The 18,948-nt window shown below is 40.9% G+C and overlaps 1 protein-coding gene across 9 annotated transcripts in view; it reads left to right on the top strand.

Annotated features, from left to right (window-relative positions):
• The window catches only part of foxp1b (forkhead box P1b), a 402,937-nt gene extending 401,515 nt beyond the window's left edge, over positions 1 to 1,422 (top strand). For 8 of the 9 annotated variants that reach the window (XM_060919243.1, XM_060919242.1, XM_060919241.1 and 5 more), the window contains one exon: positions 142 to 1,422. In XM_060919243.1, the coding sequence (XP_060775226.1) occupies positions 142 to 283 (142 nt within the window). In that variant the 3' untranslated portion in view covers positions 284 to 1,422. The remainder of the gene's footprint in view (positions 1 to 141) is intronic. The other variant, XM_060919249.1, reaches the window with a different exon arrangement.
• The last annotated feature ends 17,526 nt before the right edge of the window (positions 1,423 to 18,948 follow it).

Below are 18,948 nucleotides of genomic sequence, written 5' to 3'. Positions count from 1 at the left end.
GAGCACTCTGTTAGCGTTTAATTAAAAGGACAGCAATTTGTTTCCCTGCTCAGTGCTGCTTTTTTTTTTTTGGAAAAAACTTTGCGGTTTAATCTGATAAAATAATAAACACGGCCTGTTGTGTGTTCCCACCATGTACAGGCATCACATCAGCGTTAAAGAAGAACCACTGGACCCAGAGGAGCATGAAGGGCCGCTCTCCTTAGTGACAGCCAATCACAGTCCAGACTTTGATCACCACAGAGATTACGAGGACGACCACGGGAACGAGGACATGCTGTAAGGCTGCTTTCCCTCGGGTCCTCTCGAAAGGGGCCAAACTTAAACTGAAATCATCTGTGAGACCACTCCCAACCTAGCAAGCCCGACTGGATTCCCAGTCCCTTTTGTTGACAGCTATAAAAAAAAAAAAAATTAAAAAAAAATTAAAAAAAAAATTCCAATTTACTCTTCGTGCCATTAATCATGAAATACACATGAGGTAAGAAAAAAAAAACTATTCCATTTGGGAGTATTTTTCAGTTGTTTTTACTTTTTTGGGTGAAAGACAAGACCAAGCACGTAATTTCTACTTGCGTCCAGTAAAGGAGCCATTTGGTACTGGGGGACTACTACTTCACATTGCCTGGCCTGGTGGCATTGAGACCAGAGTGGACACGCAGAGAAAGACTGCCACTTTGCCCTCCAAGTTCAACACTGATTTACAAACTACAGAAGAGTGCACACTTGAATCGTTCGCCCCCCGAATGGACATCGAAGCAGAGCATGTGGGCGCGGGTGTACGTGATTTCAGTTCAATGACACTGCCTTCAAATCAGCTTGGGTTGCTTCCAACCTCAGTGTCGCCTCCGAACTCGACCGTTTTGACGGCAAACAATACGACGTCCTGTCCCTCTGACTGTCCTCCGCTCTCGTTCGCTCTCTGATATTTTTACTTTGTTTTCTGTACCTGATCAGACCTCATGCCCATTGTTGTAGAGATTCTGTACGATCTGCACTCGATGATGAATGTGTATAGTTTCTTTCCATGATGTCTCATTTCTCCTTTTCCTTTCCATTATTTAATGGGAAACAGAATGTCAGATTTACCGTGTAGTATTTTTCTGTCATTTATTCCACATTTCAGATCACCATCACACTGCCATATTGTTCTCTCTCTCTCTCTCTCTCTCTCTCGCGCGCACACACACACACACAGTCCATCTGCATATGCACTCCTCGTAATGAAGGCTCTCTCCACGCATCAATGAAGTTTAATTTTCACAACGGAATGAATGACAGAGAAATCAACGCAGGTTACGACTTGTCCTTATGAAATACCTTCTGAAATCCCCTTTCGTTGCAGTGTGTTAGCTGCAACTGAATCACTGATCAAAACACTGGTGCGAATGGGGAAAAAATTAAACGCCAGAGTAAAACGAAGCAGCGGCAGAGATAATTTTTTCTTTCTTTTTTTCTTCTTCCCCATTCTGTAATTTATGGACTGTCGGGTTAAGGCTAGAGGACTTTAAAGTGCATTCCCTGTTGTTTTAACGTCTTGTTTGCCCACATCAATGACCAGCCCACTCCCTCTCCTTATTAACAGTTGTTAGTAATTACACACGAGATAAAAAGGTTTAAGGGATTACAAGCCACAGTAGGCATTAGAAGCCATGACCACTAAGCATTACAGCATCGCGGGCAGCCCACTATGACCACATGTTTCCTGCCACATTACCTTGGAAACCAGTATGAAGTCAATTTCAGGCTCACATTAAAAACCTCCATGGTACCGTGTCAGGGACGGGGGCTGAGGGGACGCCGGGGTATGTACGTACAAGGGGTGCGGGACAGCAATAAGCAGCCACTCTTATTTCTAACTGCCTGCGGTTTCATCCAACAAACGAAACTTCTTCCCCCCCCCCCCCCCCCCCCCCCCCCCCCCCACAATCCGTAACACCGAGAAGCAAATTCGAAGTGGCTTAATCAAATTGTGCATATTGATTTATGACTGCAACCAACCACTTTTTAATTTATTATTTCTGTTTTCATGATTTCTTGTTTCTGAGTTGTTGACGTGTCTGTTACCTGTGACTACCAAAGATAAATGACTAGTTAAAAAAAAAAATGTTCTATGTTCCATGCAATAGCAAAACAAGGCCAAATATCCTCCCCATTCAGTGCAAAAGAGGGAAAAGACCAGTTTAAAGAGCAGCTTTTGGCGAATAAAGCCTAGGTCACAACCGGACGTACGATTTTTTTGGCCGTGCGATTTTTGGCGTTTCCCAAATCGCTGCATTTTTTTTAGTGCTGTCAAAAATGTCGCGTTATTAACGCGTTAACTTGACTCAATTTTAACGGCGATAATTTTTTTATCGCGAGATTAACGCTCTGTGACATGATGTAGGTTTTTCATAAGCTTTTGAAACTGCCAGGAACTTGGAACAGAGACTTTGCTTAGAAAAACGATAGCAGCTAGACTGTAATGCCACGCCCCGCACAGCCAGAGTCCTCTGCCCTCCCCCCAAAGAACCAGCGCAGGCAGGGCGCGCTGCCGCGCCTCGGGACGAAGAGCCACGGTGCTCGGCTTAGGTTTCGTTTTCCCATAGGCGGCTCCAGCCCGACTTTGCAGTGGCTGTGACAAGACGTGTTATGCTCTGCAATAAAAAAAAAACATTGGTACAAAGCAAGCCCATTCACTTTTTTATGCTGGTAAGAGAATTACAATGGTTTTTCATGTGACAAAAATGTGCGATTAAATTGCGATTAATCGCGAGTTAACTATGACAGTCGCGACATTAATCGCGATTAAATATTTTAATCGCTTTACAGCACTAGTTTTTTTTGTTCATGGAGAAAGACGCGCGTTGGCCGTAAGTTTGTCTTGCAACCTGAAGAAAACGTAAGCGCCCGTAGAGTTTGTTTGACATGACAAAGAACCTCTGCGGCCGGTCTACGGCTCGAAAATCAGCACGTCACACGCGCGCCCTCCGTGCGTTTCTTGCGTTTTTTGCACGTAGACCGGCCGTAGGAGCACGTACGGCCGGTTGTGACCGAAGCTTAAACGAGAGAGCTGTTCAACTTTGCTGAAGTTAAAAAGCCAAAGGGGTTGTTTAAGGGGCAGCTGCAAGGTTTTTTTTTTTTTTGCCTTTGACCAAATGAGAGAGAATAGCCAGAGATAAACATATGACCATATCATAGCGCTGTTCTCTCTGCGCCAAGCTGAGGTTAAAATAAAAGAGAGTGTTTTACTTTGAAAAAGTGTCTGGACTAAGTAGCTGAAATACAGGATGGGGAAAGGATTTAAATAACACAATACTGGACCACACTTAACGTGTTTTTTTCTTGTTTTAGGGTTGTTTTAATCCCCGCTATAAGATTGTATGCCACTTTTTATGTGAATCCAGTTGGTGGGATGATTTTTCTTTTTTTTTTTCCCCTTTGTTAAACATTGCAAATGCTTTATGATTGTGTTTTAAGTTCTGTCAACTTTTTATATCAACTTTGTTTTTATATTAAAAACCAAACACTCCTGTCGACTCATAAGCTGAGTACAAGGTACTTTAATGGCAGTTTTTATTTTTCATTATAAACTCAGCCATGCATTTAATTATAGACAAAAATCAATAAATTGTTGATTCACAGAAAATAAGCCACAAAGAGCCGGGCAGCTGTTGATGGTTGAAAGCAGTCGGAGTGTGTGAGACGTACGCTCATCCAAATCACGCGCTAATCCAAATCTCTTAGCGGTAATGAGGAGGGAGAAGGGGATAAGCAGGTAGATAAGATCATCTTCCGCATGTGTAGCTCAACATTACTAAAGTGAAGCAGCATGAGAAAACTGTTAGTACGCATACCTCAGTTCAGACCTATAGGGAATGATTAAACAAAGAGAGGAAAAAAAAGAGATACCATTTCACTCTGTTGCACTTAGTCGTATGTCCTGCATGTTTAGTCTAAAACTGTAGCAAATGATATTTTAAGAGGTTTTTTTTTTTAAGAAAAAAGGATATAAAATTGCAAAAAAAAAAACCTACTTGTTTATCTTGAAGGTCTTATGTTCTTTTGTGTTTTAAAAACCAATCCAAACCTCAGGCCGTTATTATTATTATTATTTTTTTTTATTTTTTCCTAAAGAAAAGTCACAAATCTTTCACGTTTTTTCAGGCATGGTATATAGACAGCTTCACTTATTGTGGGCTTTTATTCCCATCGGTTGTACATACACCACATTATATCCTTGTGTGCTTTCTTATTTTCCTTTCTTTTTTTTTTTCTTTAAAAGAACAAAAATGTTTGTAATGACATGTTTGCTTTATCATTCGAACTGCTTTGTACTGACTATTAAAAAACAAAACAAAACAACAACAAAAAAGAAAACGGAGCAATGACAAACTGCTGTATGTATTGGAATAGCAAAGTGCTGCAAGTAATCCATGCTTTTTTAGAAAGAACAAGAGGAGGTGGGATGAGGTTTGGGGATAATTACCCGTTTTTGGATTTTGAAAACTGTAAAATAGAAAACAGACGTGGCTGTTATCATTGACCTAAGCTTTTTAGCCTTTTTTTTTTTTTTTGTAAAAATACTTTTCTTCCCTTTTTATGTTAAGTTGCTTTTGATACGTCCGTGTTTAGTGGTCCAGCGGCTGCCTCCCCCGGTGGTCTGGTCCAGATTAGGAGCTCAGAGCAGACAGGTGTGTTGCCTCAAAGGAAAAAAAAAAAAAGAAAAAGAAAAATATCCTTAGGACTCAAATGATAGAGAACGGTCCTGAAGTGCTCAGTGACATATTGGGGTGTTTTTGAATAATTTATAGAAAACAGAAGGGGAAAAGTAAATATACAGTGCCAAGACTGTGTTGGGTCTTTCTTTCTTTCTTTCTTTCTTTCTTTCTTTCTTTCTTTCTTTCTTTCTTTCTCAAAACCCGCTTATCATTATTCATGTTCCTTCTGGACTTTTTTCCGGCTTCAGTATTTCATAATACCGAGTTTTTCCACTATTATGATTTTTCTAATTTTCTAACTAGTTAAACCCGAGCACGGTAAATTTCAGAAGATACAAAAGTCCCTCAAACTCATGAGTGCATGATTAAGAATGGAATTGGAGATCAGTCCTGTCTCACACACACACACACACACACACACACACACACACACACACACACACACACACTCCTACCTTCTAACCCTGCTCCCATTTCCAAAAATATTAGTGTTATTTTGTGTGATCCTGTACAAACTCGTCCCGTTCGCATGATTAAAGGTACAGTGAAGGAAAACCCATGAGTGACCTAACAGATCACTATCGAGGCTGTAAACTTGTTTTCTTTTTTTTCATTTTGTTACAGAACAGGTTTTTCTCATCACCTGCTTCATCAGTCTGTAATCCCTCCTTCACTCTCATGTTTTATGCAGATTATCATGTTAAATCCAGTCTCAGTGACTGACTGGAACATTCAATAAAAATGCAATAAAAGCGTTGGATGTTCACGGCTGTTTCTCAAAAATCGTCATTTCCGCAATCTCATATTGCAAACGATACGCTTATGGAAATCACTCAGAAGAAGAAGAATGTAGGGATGAAATGAAATGAAATACAGTTTTCTACACTATATACATTCATGCATGCATTGTGGATTTTAATAACAGACTGGTCAGAGGAACTGGCTTCCAGACCCAGGCGTCGGCTCTGATGGTTGTGTGTGTGTGTGTGTGTTGTACAGTCTCCATCAGCAGCGGCTCTGCTTGCACATTAAATTCTCCTGTAATTAAAGAGACAGTTAAACCGTCCCTCCCACTAGCAATTTTCCTAACTGCATTTGAACAGGTATAAATCATGACTGCATTAAAATTCCAAAAATATTAGCGATATGGATTTCTCCATGGAGATAAACGCTGATGATGATGAGGAGTCGCTTTTTATGACGGAAAGTGCCGGGTCGTGTTAGCCACTAAACAGCAGACAGAGATCAGGCTTTAGCACTTTTAATCTTGTGAAACAAGCAATTACAAAATAGTCGCATTGATTCGTTAAAAAGCTTTAGGTGACATAAATTGTTTCGTGGTTATCTTATTGCTCCGACACGTAAACGCCATCGAGTGTATTATTAATTAAAGCCACTCAAAGGCAGGATTTAAAGGAAACAATATAAAAACCATTGACCGTCTTTTTTACTGCTGATATTTCATTTGGCTTTTCAGCTCCATTATTTCTGCCGTCGGTATCTCTGTGGGATCTTCTCGAGTGTTTTGCTGTCCACCACTCTCTCATCGTGCAGACAAACTTTGGAAAAGAACATTATACGGATCAATGCTTTTGCGTACTTGATTAGATCTGGTCGAGTGGCATGATGATGCTTTCGATACAACAATAAGAAAAGATGTAATAAGAGGATGTGATGAAGATTTTTTTTTTTTTAATATTGACGGATGGGCTTCGGGTTTAAATGGAATCATTCGAAAGCACATTGTCACTCTATAGATGCTTTGGATGCACATTTTTTTTATACATTTAAAAAAGCTCTTCAGGACACGTTTTCCAGAAAACCTTTGGCGTGTCTCAGTCTCTGAATTCAGCCAAACATCAGGGAGAAAACTTTCCATGACGCCACGTTCATTAATCATGATGGGTGTTTTCACACTTGGTCCATTTCAGCAAGAAGATGCCGTCGTGATGTCAGAACATGACCCTCATTGGCTGGAATGACAATCTGATGACAAACATGATGTGTGTTTCGTGATGCTAGAAAGCCTGAATGGATTGATATAAGGGAAAAAAAAAGAATACGTGAATAGTTTTTATTTTTAAAAAATAATAAATACCTGGGTCTGATATCTGATTTCTGCAAAAGTGACACTGAAAACCTTTTATTAGTCTAATATATATTCACACACACACTATGCTATAGTGTCGATTGATGATAAAAACGTTCAAACACTGACTTTCTGTGACTGTGTCCCAAGAATGATTTATTTCATCAGTTATTATGTTCAGTGTAATGAAAAGGAAAGTGGAAATTCAACTATCAGCTAGAAACAACAATTCTGCAGGAATCTCCAACTGTCCGGCTTCACTACCGTATTTTTCGACTCCTCCCTGACTGAGACCAGCTGTTCATGTGACCAAGTAAGTCGAAGTGGAAAATGAGCACACGTCTTTAAAGGTAAAGGTCCGAGAGCTCCAGACGAACTAAAGTGGTGCTTGAAAGTTTGTGAACCCTTTAGAATTTTCTATATTTCTGCATAAATATGACCTAAAACATCATCAGATTTTCACACAAGTCCTAAAAGTAGATAAAGAGAACCCAGTTAAACAAATGAGACACAAATATTATACTCGGTCATTTATTTACTGAGGAAAATGATCCAATATTACATTTCTGTGAGTAGCAAAAGTATGTGAACCTTTGCTTTCAGTATCTGGTGTGACCCCCTTGTGCAGCAATAACTGCAACTGAACGTTTCCGGTAACTGTTGATCAGTCCTGCACACCGGCTTGGAGGAATTTTAGCCCATTCCTCCGTACAGAACAGCTTCAACTCTGGGATGTTGGTGGGTTTCCTCACATGAACTGCTCGCTTCAGGTCCTTCCACAACATTTCCATTGGATTAAGGTCAGGACTTTGACTTGGCCATTCCAAAACATTAACTTTATTCTTCTTTAACCATTCTTTGGTAGAACGACTTGTGTGCTTAGGGTCGTTGTCTTGCTGCATGACCCACCTTCTCTTGAGATTCAGTTCATGGACAGATGTCCTGACATTTTCCTTTAGAATTCGCTGGTATAATTCAGAATTCATTTGTTCCATCAATGATGGCAAGCCGTCCTGGCCCAGATGCAGCAAAACAGGCCCAAACCATGATACTACCACCACCATGTTTCACAGATGGGATAAGGTTCTTATGCTGGAATGCAGTGTTTTCCTTTCTCCAAACATAACGCTTCTCATTTAAACCAAAAAGTTCTATTTTGGTCTCATCCGTCCACAGAACAGTTTTCTAATAGCCGTCTGGCTTGCCCACGTGATCTTTAGCAAACTGCAGACGAGCAGCAGTGTTCTTTTTGGAGAGCAGTGGCTTTCTCCTTGCAACCCTGCCATGCACACCATTGTTGTTCAGTGTTCTCCTGATGGTGGACTCATGAACATTAACATTAGCCAATGTGAGAGAGGCCTTCAGTTGCTTAGAAGTTACCCTGGGGTCCTTTGTGACCTCGCCGACTATTACACGCCTTGCTCTTGGAGTGATCTTTGTTGGTCGACCACTCCTGGGGAGGGTAACAATGGTCTTGAATTTCCTCCATTTGTACACATTCTGTCTGACTGTGGATTGGTGGAGTCCAAACTCTTTAGAGATGGTTTTGTAACCTTTTCCAGCCTGATGAGCAACAACAACGCTTTTTCTGAGCTCCTCAGAAATCTCCTTTGTCCGTGCCATGATACACTTCCACAAACGTGTTGTGAAGATCAGACTTTGATAGATCCCTGTTCTTTAAATAAAACAGGGTGCCCACTCACACCTGATTGTCATCCCATTGATTGAAAACACCTGACTCTAATTTCACCTTCAAATTAACTGCTAATCCGAGAAGTTCACATACTTTTGCCACTCGCAGATATGTAATATTGGATCATTTTCCTCAATAAATAAATGACCAAGTATAATATTTTTGTCTCATTTGTTTAACTGGGTTCTCTTTGTCTACTTTTAGGACTTGTGTGAAAATCTGATGATGTTTTAGGTCATATTTATGCAGAAATATATAAAATTCTAAAGGGCTCACAAACTTTCAAGCACCACTGTATAGTGTGAACAGAAAGCGGACTGAGGCCCCATCAGAGCTGAAGTGGACCAGAAAGAGAATCGAGTCCTCTTTCAAATGTGAATGCAAAAAAGAGCTGAATCGAGGACTAGATATGAAAACACCCAATAACTGTGCTTCGAAGGGTTCACAGGATCTCACTGATTCCTCGTAAGCATTTTTACAAACTCTCTTACATTTGTGTGATTACTAATAATTATACTTTTAATTTCTAATTATGATCATTTATTTCTAATATTTCCTTGATAGCACCATATTGTTACTGTTCATTAAAATGCCATGTGCTGGACTGGATAACCTGTTTGTTTGTTTGTTTGTTTGTTTGTTTGTTTGTTTGTTTGTTTGCCTGCCTGTTCCCAACGTAACTCAAAAAGTAGTGAACGGATTTTGATTTCATGTTGGGGAAAGTTGAGCCATGGACCAAGGAACAAGTGATTCGATTTGGCTGCAAATCCAGATATGTATTTGCATCCAGGATTTTTCTTTTCCTGTTCCTGGTGTAACTCTAAAAGAAATAGTGAACGGAGTTTGGTGAAATTTGGTGTACAGCTTTAGTATTATCCTAGGTTCAAGTGATTTGTCTTCGATGTTGATTAACGTGTGGCTTGGTTGAGGTATTCACTCTACCGCCTGCCCTTCTAGTTCCTCATTGTATTATATTAAGTTTTAAGGCACTACTAACGTTTCAGGTTCATTAATATTATTACTAATACAGCAGTATCTCCATGGAAATGCTTAATTCCAGAGAAACACATACCGTACATTATTGTAGTTTGCAAACTTTAATGTAAAACTAAAAAGACATGCTAGGAAAAAAAAAGTATGGTGTTTTTGTTCTAAAACATCCAAAATAAAAAGACAAGGACACTTGTATGTAGTGAGTGACAGGAAGCTCGGAGCTAAATATGTGTGTTCTTGTCATTTTGGGAAGCATTTAATAAATAGTTGCTTTATAATTATATGTGCATTCATTCCACTACGTCGCTATAATGAATAGTATATGTATACTTGCATTACAGCATGATTATAAGCTATCAAGGAATTATTTACAGTTGTATAACACATTGAGAGCTTTATGAGGCATTATTCAAGTTTATAAAATGCACAATTATAATGATTTATGAATATGGGCTTCATTTTGGTTCATTATGGCCACTTTTTGGCCTATAACATATATATATATATATATATATATATATATATATATATATATATATATATATATATATTTTTTTTTTTTTTTTCCGTCAAAATAATGTAGAAATGTTGAATTATCTTTCACTGGCCACTTTAATAGGAACTTGTTTTTGAGTCCAAGATCCCTGTTCTTGGCTGGCAGGAGTGGAACCCAATGTGGTCTTCTTCTGTTGTATGCTGAGATGCTTTTCTGCTCACCACGGTTGTAAAGAGTTGCTATGAGTTACTACTGTATATCCTTCCTGGCAGCTCGAACCAATCTGGCCGTTTTCCTCTGACCTCTCTTATCAGCAAGGCGTTTGTTTCCACCCACAGAACTGTCGCTAATTCAGTGTTTTTTGTTTTTCGCACCATTCCGTCAGTGTGAACTAGAGGTCTGCGCGGGTCGGATTTTTCAGTCCCGCTCCCGCCCGCGACCACATTGTGCAGTCCCACTCCCGCCTGCGCCCGCAAAGAATTATGATTTTCAGTCCCGCTCCCGCCCGCGCCTGCCATATTTTGTCCCGCTCCCGCCCGCAAATCCCGCATGATACAGACGTTCGCGTTATTTCTCAGGAAAGTTCTTGTCTTGACACAGCGTGATGGTGCCCCGCCCCCTACTTTGAGTAGATTTGAGCATGAATATCTACAGCTCACGTTCACATTTGTTATTATTTACCTTGTTTCTGAATTCAGCATGTAGTGTCTCTAATAATAATAATTAGTGCTGTCAAGCAATTAAAATATTTAATTGCGAATCGCACATTTTTGTCACATGAGAAACCATTGTAATTCTCTGATCAGCATAAAAAAGTGAATGGGCTTGCTTTGTACCATGAGTGAAGTGATTTACTGCTTGAGTTAGTCTACAACTCTAATCAGAGAGACAGGTTACACAGTGACGGTAGGCTTGACTCAATGCTATCCCAGAAATCCTTCCTGTAATATGCAAATTTGGCCGCCTCTGATTGGACAGCCAAATTTGCATATTACAGGAAGGATTTCTGGGATAGCATTGAGTCAAGCCTACCGTCACTATGTAACCTGTTTAAAACACGTTTTTAGTTAGCGGGACTGCAGCTTATCACCGTTCCCACCTGCACCTGCATATGTGCACTCCCGCTCCTGCCCGCGCCTGCATATGTGCACTTCTGGTCCCGCCCGCGCCCGCAATGAGCTTTCAAAATTTGTCCCGTGCCGCACTGCTTTGCGGCGGGTCCCGCGAGTCCCGCGGGACTCTCGCGGGAGTGCAGGGCTCTAGTGTGAACTCTAGAGACTGTTGTGTGTGAAAACCCCAGGAGATCAGCAGTTTCTGAAATACTCAAGTCAAGTCAAGTTTATTTGTATAGCGCTTTTAACAATAGACATTGTCACAAAGCCGCTTTACAGAATTTTGCTGACTTTAAACATGAGTTAATTTTATCCATAGTCTATCCCCAATGAGCAAGCCTGTGGCAATGGTGGCAAGGAAAAACTCCTTCAGATGACGTGAGGAAGAAACCTCGAGAGGAACCAGACTCAAAAGGGAACCCATCCTCATTTGGGTCATAACAGGCAATGTGATTATAACATTTTAACAGTTTTAACATGAAGCCTGTTTTGTTGAAGTTATAAACTGTTCATTGATGGAAACTTGAGTGCAAAACTGTTCATGACAACTGCAGTTCTAAAGTTAGCAAGTCAACTGTAGTGCTCAGCCATAAATGTATTACTGTAACCGTCCAAAGCATCTTCCAAGTGTGACTTTCGATTGTCCATATGGGGCCGTCCTCCACAGGAGCGATGCGATGAGACTCCAACCAGACGTAGGGCATCAGGATGGATCAGGCAGGTCCGAGGAGCAGAATAGGTCAGCATCTGGATTGACATGTAACTTGACACAAGTTACTAGGTATGCCCAATGTCACCTGATGAGTAAGAACAGTACACATTTTGCGCTGAGTGCAAGCAGGGACTCCGGCAAAACTAAAAGGGGAGAGCCAGAAGGTAATAAAGGCATGAGGGCGCCCCGGGACATAAAGCAGCCAGCCACTACACCGTCAACAACCCTGAGTGAGTGGGGGGCCGACAACATCCATACTGTACATCCTAGTTTACCAAAACACTCTTTGCCTGAGGACCCTCCAGTTTGAAATACTCAAACCAGTCCATCTGGCTTAAACCAACACCCATGCCACAGTGAAAGTCACACTTTGAGATCACAGTTTTTCTCGGTCTGATGTTTGAAGCGAACATTAATAAGTGAACCTCTTGATTTGTATCTGCATGATTTGATGCATTGTGCTGCTGTCAAGCGATCGGCTGATTCGAGAACTGCAGAAACCAGCAGATGGATGGGTGTTCCTAATAAAGTGGCTGGTGAGTGTTTAAAGAGCCCGCACACACAAAAATCAGATGTAGGCTATAAACAAAGGTGATAATTCTCATGGACATATTGATTCCATTTCTGTTTTATTTACTGCGTGCCAAATTAAATGCAAACAAAAGAAATAAATGAAGAGGAGTCTGAAGGGAAGATCCATCAACACAGTTTCTCCTACGTGCCAAAGGGAAATCAGTATCAGTTCAGCAAAACCTACCTATCGCGTCATCAGGACAGCGGAAAACCAGACAATGTAACCTTTCAAGGTGACGTTTTTTGACGGCCACTATGGATCCACTAAACACCTCGTAGCGTTCGACGTTCGTCATGACTCAGCCCGCTCTTAATTTCACTAAGAGTGAAATTAGTGCGTTATCTTATTTACATATATTGAGTTGCAGGAACAAAACTCTATTCCTGCTTCTCATTTCATTTTAATTAAAGCAATGCAATGTAACAGCAATCCACACAAGAGCCTCCTTTTAATAGTCTGAGCTGGCAAATCCCCAACATTGAAGCATGGCAATTAGCAAAAGCAGAAGCGTTTGTTATTCAAGGGTTCAGAATATATTAAAAAAGGAAGAAAAAAAAAAGACTTTGTTTATTAAGATGGCCTGCTGCGGGCGCTGGCATGCAATAGACCTGGCTGCAATTAGATTCCAATTATTTGTCTGTTTTCTGATATTGCAAACAGGCACTTAGCACATCAGTTAATTTGACACACACTGCTGCTTGGATTAGCCAGTAATTAAAACACGTTCTGTTAATTAAATGATGACCACTTTATTTCAGGGCCTCTTATGTTTGGAGGCCTCCCCCCCCCCATGTCTAGCGAGCACTGTTTGGCTCATTGGTTGCCAGACGCTGCGCTAATCAGACCTTGTTTTGTTTCAATTAGCACCTGCTGTTGAAAAGATTGCTTGTCACTCTGCTCCTCAACCCCCACAAAGCTGCAGCTTCATGTACACTGTTGTACAATATTACGGAAACGTGTACCTCTGCAAACAGCATCTGGGTTGTTGAAAAGAGCGAAGGAATAAATGGAAGAATTAGACGATGTTCAGGGGTGTTGAGACGATGCTGACTGGACCCGAGACGCTCTTCTTCACTGGTAAGCAAAGCGTAATTTGAAGACTACGTACTGTAAACAAGAATTCAACACACGACAGAGCAGACGTTCAAACGGGAACCGAAGTCATTTTTAAACTTGCTTTGTTTCTTAATTAACGTGTTTATTCAATTACGGTTTTGGTTTTATTAACCTTATATCGTGACTCGTATTGGTATATTATTATTATTATTATTATATTACACTTATCACTTATAGGGCGGCATGGTGGTGTAGCGGTTAGCACGGTCGCCTCACAGCAAGAAGGTTCTGGGTTCGAGCGACCTTGGGCTGAGGTGCCCTTGAGCGAGGTACCGAACCCCTGACTGCTCCCCGGGCGCTCTAGTGTGGCTGCCCACTGCTCTGAGGCGCTGTTTACACATACCCGGATATTTTTAAAAACGCATATTTTCTAAACTCCGTTTTCCAAAATAACTTCGTGCACACAGCTGCGTTTTTTAAAAAAATTACGTTTATATCAATCCGCATAAATACGCTGTCAAGAGCTGTTAAACTACGCCAGAGTGTGCAGGCAACTTTTTTGACGACATCGACAGAAGCGCGCATGTGAGTACACTCACCCTGTAAGTACGGACGTACCAACTCTGCGAGTGACAGGAGTGAGGATCGCGACATTCTGAAATTTTCCTGCCATTCCTCCGGGACGACAACGCCATTCTCGAAATTCTCCCACCAGATAGCAGTCCATCCAGGTCGAACCCAAAATCGCCGACGCTGGCGGTGGTACGGTCGGGCTCTTTTGGTCACCAGAAGCTCCGCAATTGCTGCCCTCTGAGCCCTAATGCGTCTCTGCTGGTCAATGAGCTTTATGAACTTTATTCTCAAAAGCAAACAGGCGAATATAGCTCTTAATAACAGAAATGCTGCTACTCTGAGTGTTTCCATGCTTGTCATATGTACAATGGTCGCTCTTTTGTGGCGCGAAGATTGCCTAAAACCCCGTTTTGGTCTCTTTACACACAAACGCAAAACGGAGTTTTCAAAAAATCTCCACTTTTGCCGGGGTTTTTAGAAAGAATCGTTTTCAGAGGAAAAAACTCCGTTTGTGTATAAACGAAAGGCACAAACGAAGGCAAAGGTCTGCGTTTTTAAAAATACCCGGGTATGTGTAAACGGTGCCTGAGTGTGTGAGCACGTGTGTGTGTGTGTTCACTGCTTCAGATGGGTTAAATGCAGAGGATGAATTTCACTGTGCTTGAAGTGTGCATGTGGCAAATAAAGGTTTCTTCTTCTTCTATTAGCCTTTTGGGTTTGTAGCCATGTTGAATGTAGTTCGTTTGGTCCACGGCAGGCGTCGCTTATCCGCGAGATCTTCACGAGACTTGTGCGAGACTTCAAACGTGAAGTGTCAGCGCCGCCATTTTGAAAACACAGCCGCCAGATCGCCATATCATTCCGATTTAGATTCATTTCGAGATTTGCCAGCTTCATCAGTGATGGAGTGTCAGTCCTGCGCACTGTGGCGCGTGCACCTGAGCTCAATTAAGGAACTATGTGTTTGCCTATTTAAGGACTGTGCTGATGCATTTGCATCGCGAAGTATTACGATACGCATGTACGCATTACCGAGCCTTTCTACCCGTTGTCTTGATTTCCTGTTTCTCGTTCTTGTCCTCGCTTAGCCTTTGATGTCTTGTTTGCGCCTCGACCGACCCTTTTGCCGGTATTCTCGTTTTTGATCTCGCCTGCCGTTTTGGATTGTTTGCCTGTGTATATATTGTCTCTGTATATATATTCTGCACTTTATTAAACTGTATACTTCAAACCAACGTGGAGTGGAGAAAAGTTGGAAAGACGGCAGGATAAGGACGAGTCCGTCGCGCTGGTATTTACGTCATTACTGTCGCACAATTAAAACGTGCCAGATCAGGCGGCTGGTGGGTTTTCAAAATAATAAATACATGCATGTATTTTTGTCATAAATACATATTATACTGAGCGCATTTCCCACATAATCCTCACTAAGGTTTCGGACTGCGCTACAAAACGGCGTCCGCGCTATATAGTGAGTCGGGAGCGATTTCGGACACGGGGAAAACTTCGGGCTTGATTACGTCAGCATTCGAAAGAGGGCTCGCGTGTCTTTTGATGATGTTGGCAGATGTTGGTCACTTTGATTTGCGCTGTACGTTTTACTTCCGTCCTACGACGTCTCGCACAGGTCTCAGCGAATTTCATTTATGGCCGTTGCTTTGACATATGGACTGATATATTACAGAGCGTATTTCAAACACTCAGAACTTGCTACAGCAGCGACAAAACAGCTATCAAAAATGCTTTCCTGTATTTAATAAAATGAGAAATAGAATTTTGATAATAAAAAAATTTGCCTTCAGTTCCCATTTAAAGACTTTTATAATACTGAATGAATTTTCCGACCATCCTGGTTCATTTCTTTTCCATGCTGCACATTCAAAGAGGCATTTCTGAATAATTTAGGTGATGCAACAGACATGAATAATTACAAGTCTGACTGATTTATGTCACTGTGCATTAACAGACACGACCATGTTGGGTTTTTTTCTTTTTTCTTTTGAAAAGTCCATCTGGGTCAGTGCACTTCATGCACTTTTTAATGAATAAAACAAATGTTTGCAAAATGCTTCTTTTAAATATGCTCATATATTTATTAAGATCGTATACAGTTAGGTCCATAAATATTTGGACAGAGACAACAGTTTTCTAATTTTGGTTCTGTATATTACCACAATGAATTGTGAACAAAACAATTCAGATGCAGTTGAAGTTCAGACTTTCAGCTTTAATTCAGTGGGTTGAACAAAATGATTGCATAAAAATGTGAGGAACTAAAGCATTTTTTAAACACAATCCCTTCATTTCAGGGGCTCAAAAGTAATTGGACAAATTAAATAATTGTAAATAAAATGTTCATTTCTAATACTTGGTTGAAAACCCTTTGTTGGCAATGACTGCCTGAAGTCTTGAACTCATGGACATCACCAGACGCTGTGTTTCCTCCTTTTTAATGCTCTGCCAGGCCTTTACTGCAGCGCTTTTCAGTTGCTGTTTGTTTGTGGGCCTTTCTGTCTGAAGTTTAGTCTTTAACAAGTGAAATGCATGATCAATTGGGTTGAGATCAGGTGACTGACTTGGCCATTCAAGAATATTCCACTTCTTTGCTTTAATAAACTCCTGGGTTGCTTTGGCTTTATGTTTTGGGTCATTGTCCATCTGTATTATGAAATGCCGACCAATCAGTTTGGCTGGATTTGAGCACACAGCATGTCTCTGAATCCCTCAGAATTCATCCGGCTGCTTCTGTCCTGTGTCACATCATCAGTAAACACTAGTGACCCAGTGCCACTGGCAGCCATGCATGCCCAAGCCATCACACTGCCTCCGCCGTGTTTTACAGATGATGTGGTATGCTTTGGATCATGAGCTGTACCACGCCTTCGCCATACTTTTTTCTTTCCGTCATTCTGGTAGAGGTTGATCTTGGTTTCATCTGTCCAAAGAATGTTCTTCCAGAACTGTGCTGGCTTTTTTAGATGTTTTTTAGCAAAGTCCAATCTAGCCTTTTTATTCTTGAGGCTTATGAGTGGCTTGCACCATGCAGTGAACCCTCTGTATTTACTTTCATGCAGTCTTCTCTTTATGGTAGATTTGGATATTAAGACGCCTACCTCCTGGAGAGTGTTGTTCACTTGGTTGGCTGTTGTGAAGGGGGTTCTCTTCACCATGGAAATTATTCTGCGATCATCCACCACTGTTGTCTTCTGTGAGTGTCCAGGTCTTTTTGCATTGATGAGTTCACCAGTGCTTTCTTTCTTTCTCAGAATGTACCAAACTGTAGATTTTGCCACTCCTAATATTGTAGCAATTTCTCGGATGGGTTTTTTCTGTTTTCGCAGCTTAAGGATGGCTTGTTTCACCTGCAAGGAGAGCTCCTTTGACCGCATGTTTTCCTCACAGCAAACTCTTCCAAATGCAAGCACCACACCTCAAATCAACTCCAGGCCTTTTATCTGCTTAATTGAGAATGGCATAACGAAGGAATTGCCCACACCTGCCCATGAAATAGCCTTTGAGTCAATTGTCCAATTACTTTTGGTCCCTTTAAAAACGGGGTGGCACATGTTAAGGAGCTGAAACTCCTAAACCCTTCATCCAATTTTAATGTGGATACCCTCAAATGAAAGCTGAAAGTCTGGACTTTATGTCCATGTCCATTATATAACTACGGTATAACTTGAATATGTTTCAGTAAACAGGTAAAAAAAGAAAATTTGTGTCAGTGTCCAAATATATATGGACCTAACTGTATATATATGGAAACAAAGGATCTGCGGGATGTCTTTCTCTCAACTCACCCTGGATGTAAAATGTTTCTGAAAGCATGGGTTGAGGGAGTCATTAAAATATGTCATGACCGCTGTTTACCTGCAGTTAACCTTTGATTGACGCGGAGTCTGACTTTACACTGATGCTCCTTTTAATCTGTATGACTGGCATGTTAATTTCCCTGACACTGTCATTCCAAAAAAAAAAAAGCACAAACATGAAATGTTGGTTTTAGTAGCTGGAGACCTGCTAGAGTGAATTTCAAGCACTTATTCAAATATTTCATTAAAATGTAAATCTTACAATGGTCTAATGCCTAGCTGTGCACAAGCCATGACTTTAGAAGTTATGAAGTTATAACACTAATCTGTTTTTTTCCCCTCACTCTCTGATGCCAATTAACTTGGACTATAAATGTTCTTATGTTGTTTTATCTCTTATAACAGCATGCCAACAATTGCATCAAACGCAGTAGGAGTTTGAAGGGAATGTTATTGACTATTAAGGTGCGTGGGAGGCTGGCAGAAAAGTGGAGGGGGAAGAGAAGCCAATTAAACATCAAGCTTCTAGCAGACCGAAGACTGGTAACTCATCAATTCTCTTATCTTAATGTGCAAATGCACTGATTAAAATTGAGCCGGTGCAGGGGGGAAAAAAAAATCTATTGGAATTGTACGGTAGGAGAACGAAATGCCACGTAATGTGTAGGCACTAATCTGGGGGTGGTGTAGTGAGTGAGGAGCGATGGCTAGTGGTCACTGTCTGATAGATCTCTCTGTCACTCAGCAAAGTATCGATGCTATTATTTATACAGTACGCAGGCACAAAGTGTGGCTCCCGAGACCTCCGGGTGCCTTCGATACATTTATCTCGCATAAGTAATTTAAAAGCCAAGCGAGTTACTTCGAAAAGGTAAATAAAGGATGTTTTTTGAAGAGTGGAACGGAATATAAAATCTTCAGCTTCGAGGCATATTTATAACCTGCTCCAACAAACTGCAATAATAATAGAGCAGTGATTTGTGCATGTGACTAATCTAATAAATAAATACAGATGTCATGAAAATTCAATTTGTCGCTCCTCAGAAGCGCAACCCTGTGTGCATCCGAACACGAACAAACATAAAGACCTAAGAGTTTGTGAATCTTTGACAAGCTCAGACAAACTCCGTCTGCTCTT

This window comes from Neoarius graeffei, chromosome 4 (assembly GCF_027579695.1).
Source record: "Neoarius graeffei isolate fNeoGra1 chromosome 4, fNeoGra1.pri, whole genome shotgun sequence".
NCBI classification, from domain to species: Eukaryota; Metazoa; Chordata; class Actinopteri; order Siluriformes; family Ariidae; genus Neoarius; species Neoarius graeffei.
Note: the sequence above shows the minus strand (reverse complement) of the source record. Positions and strands in the feature narration are given on the sequence as shown.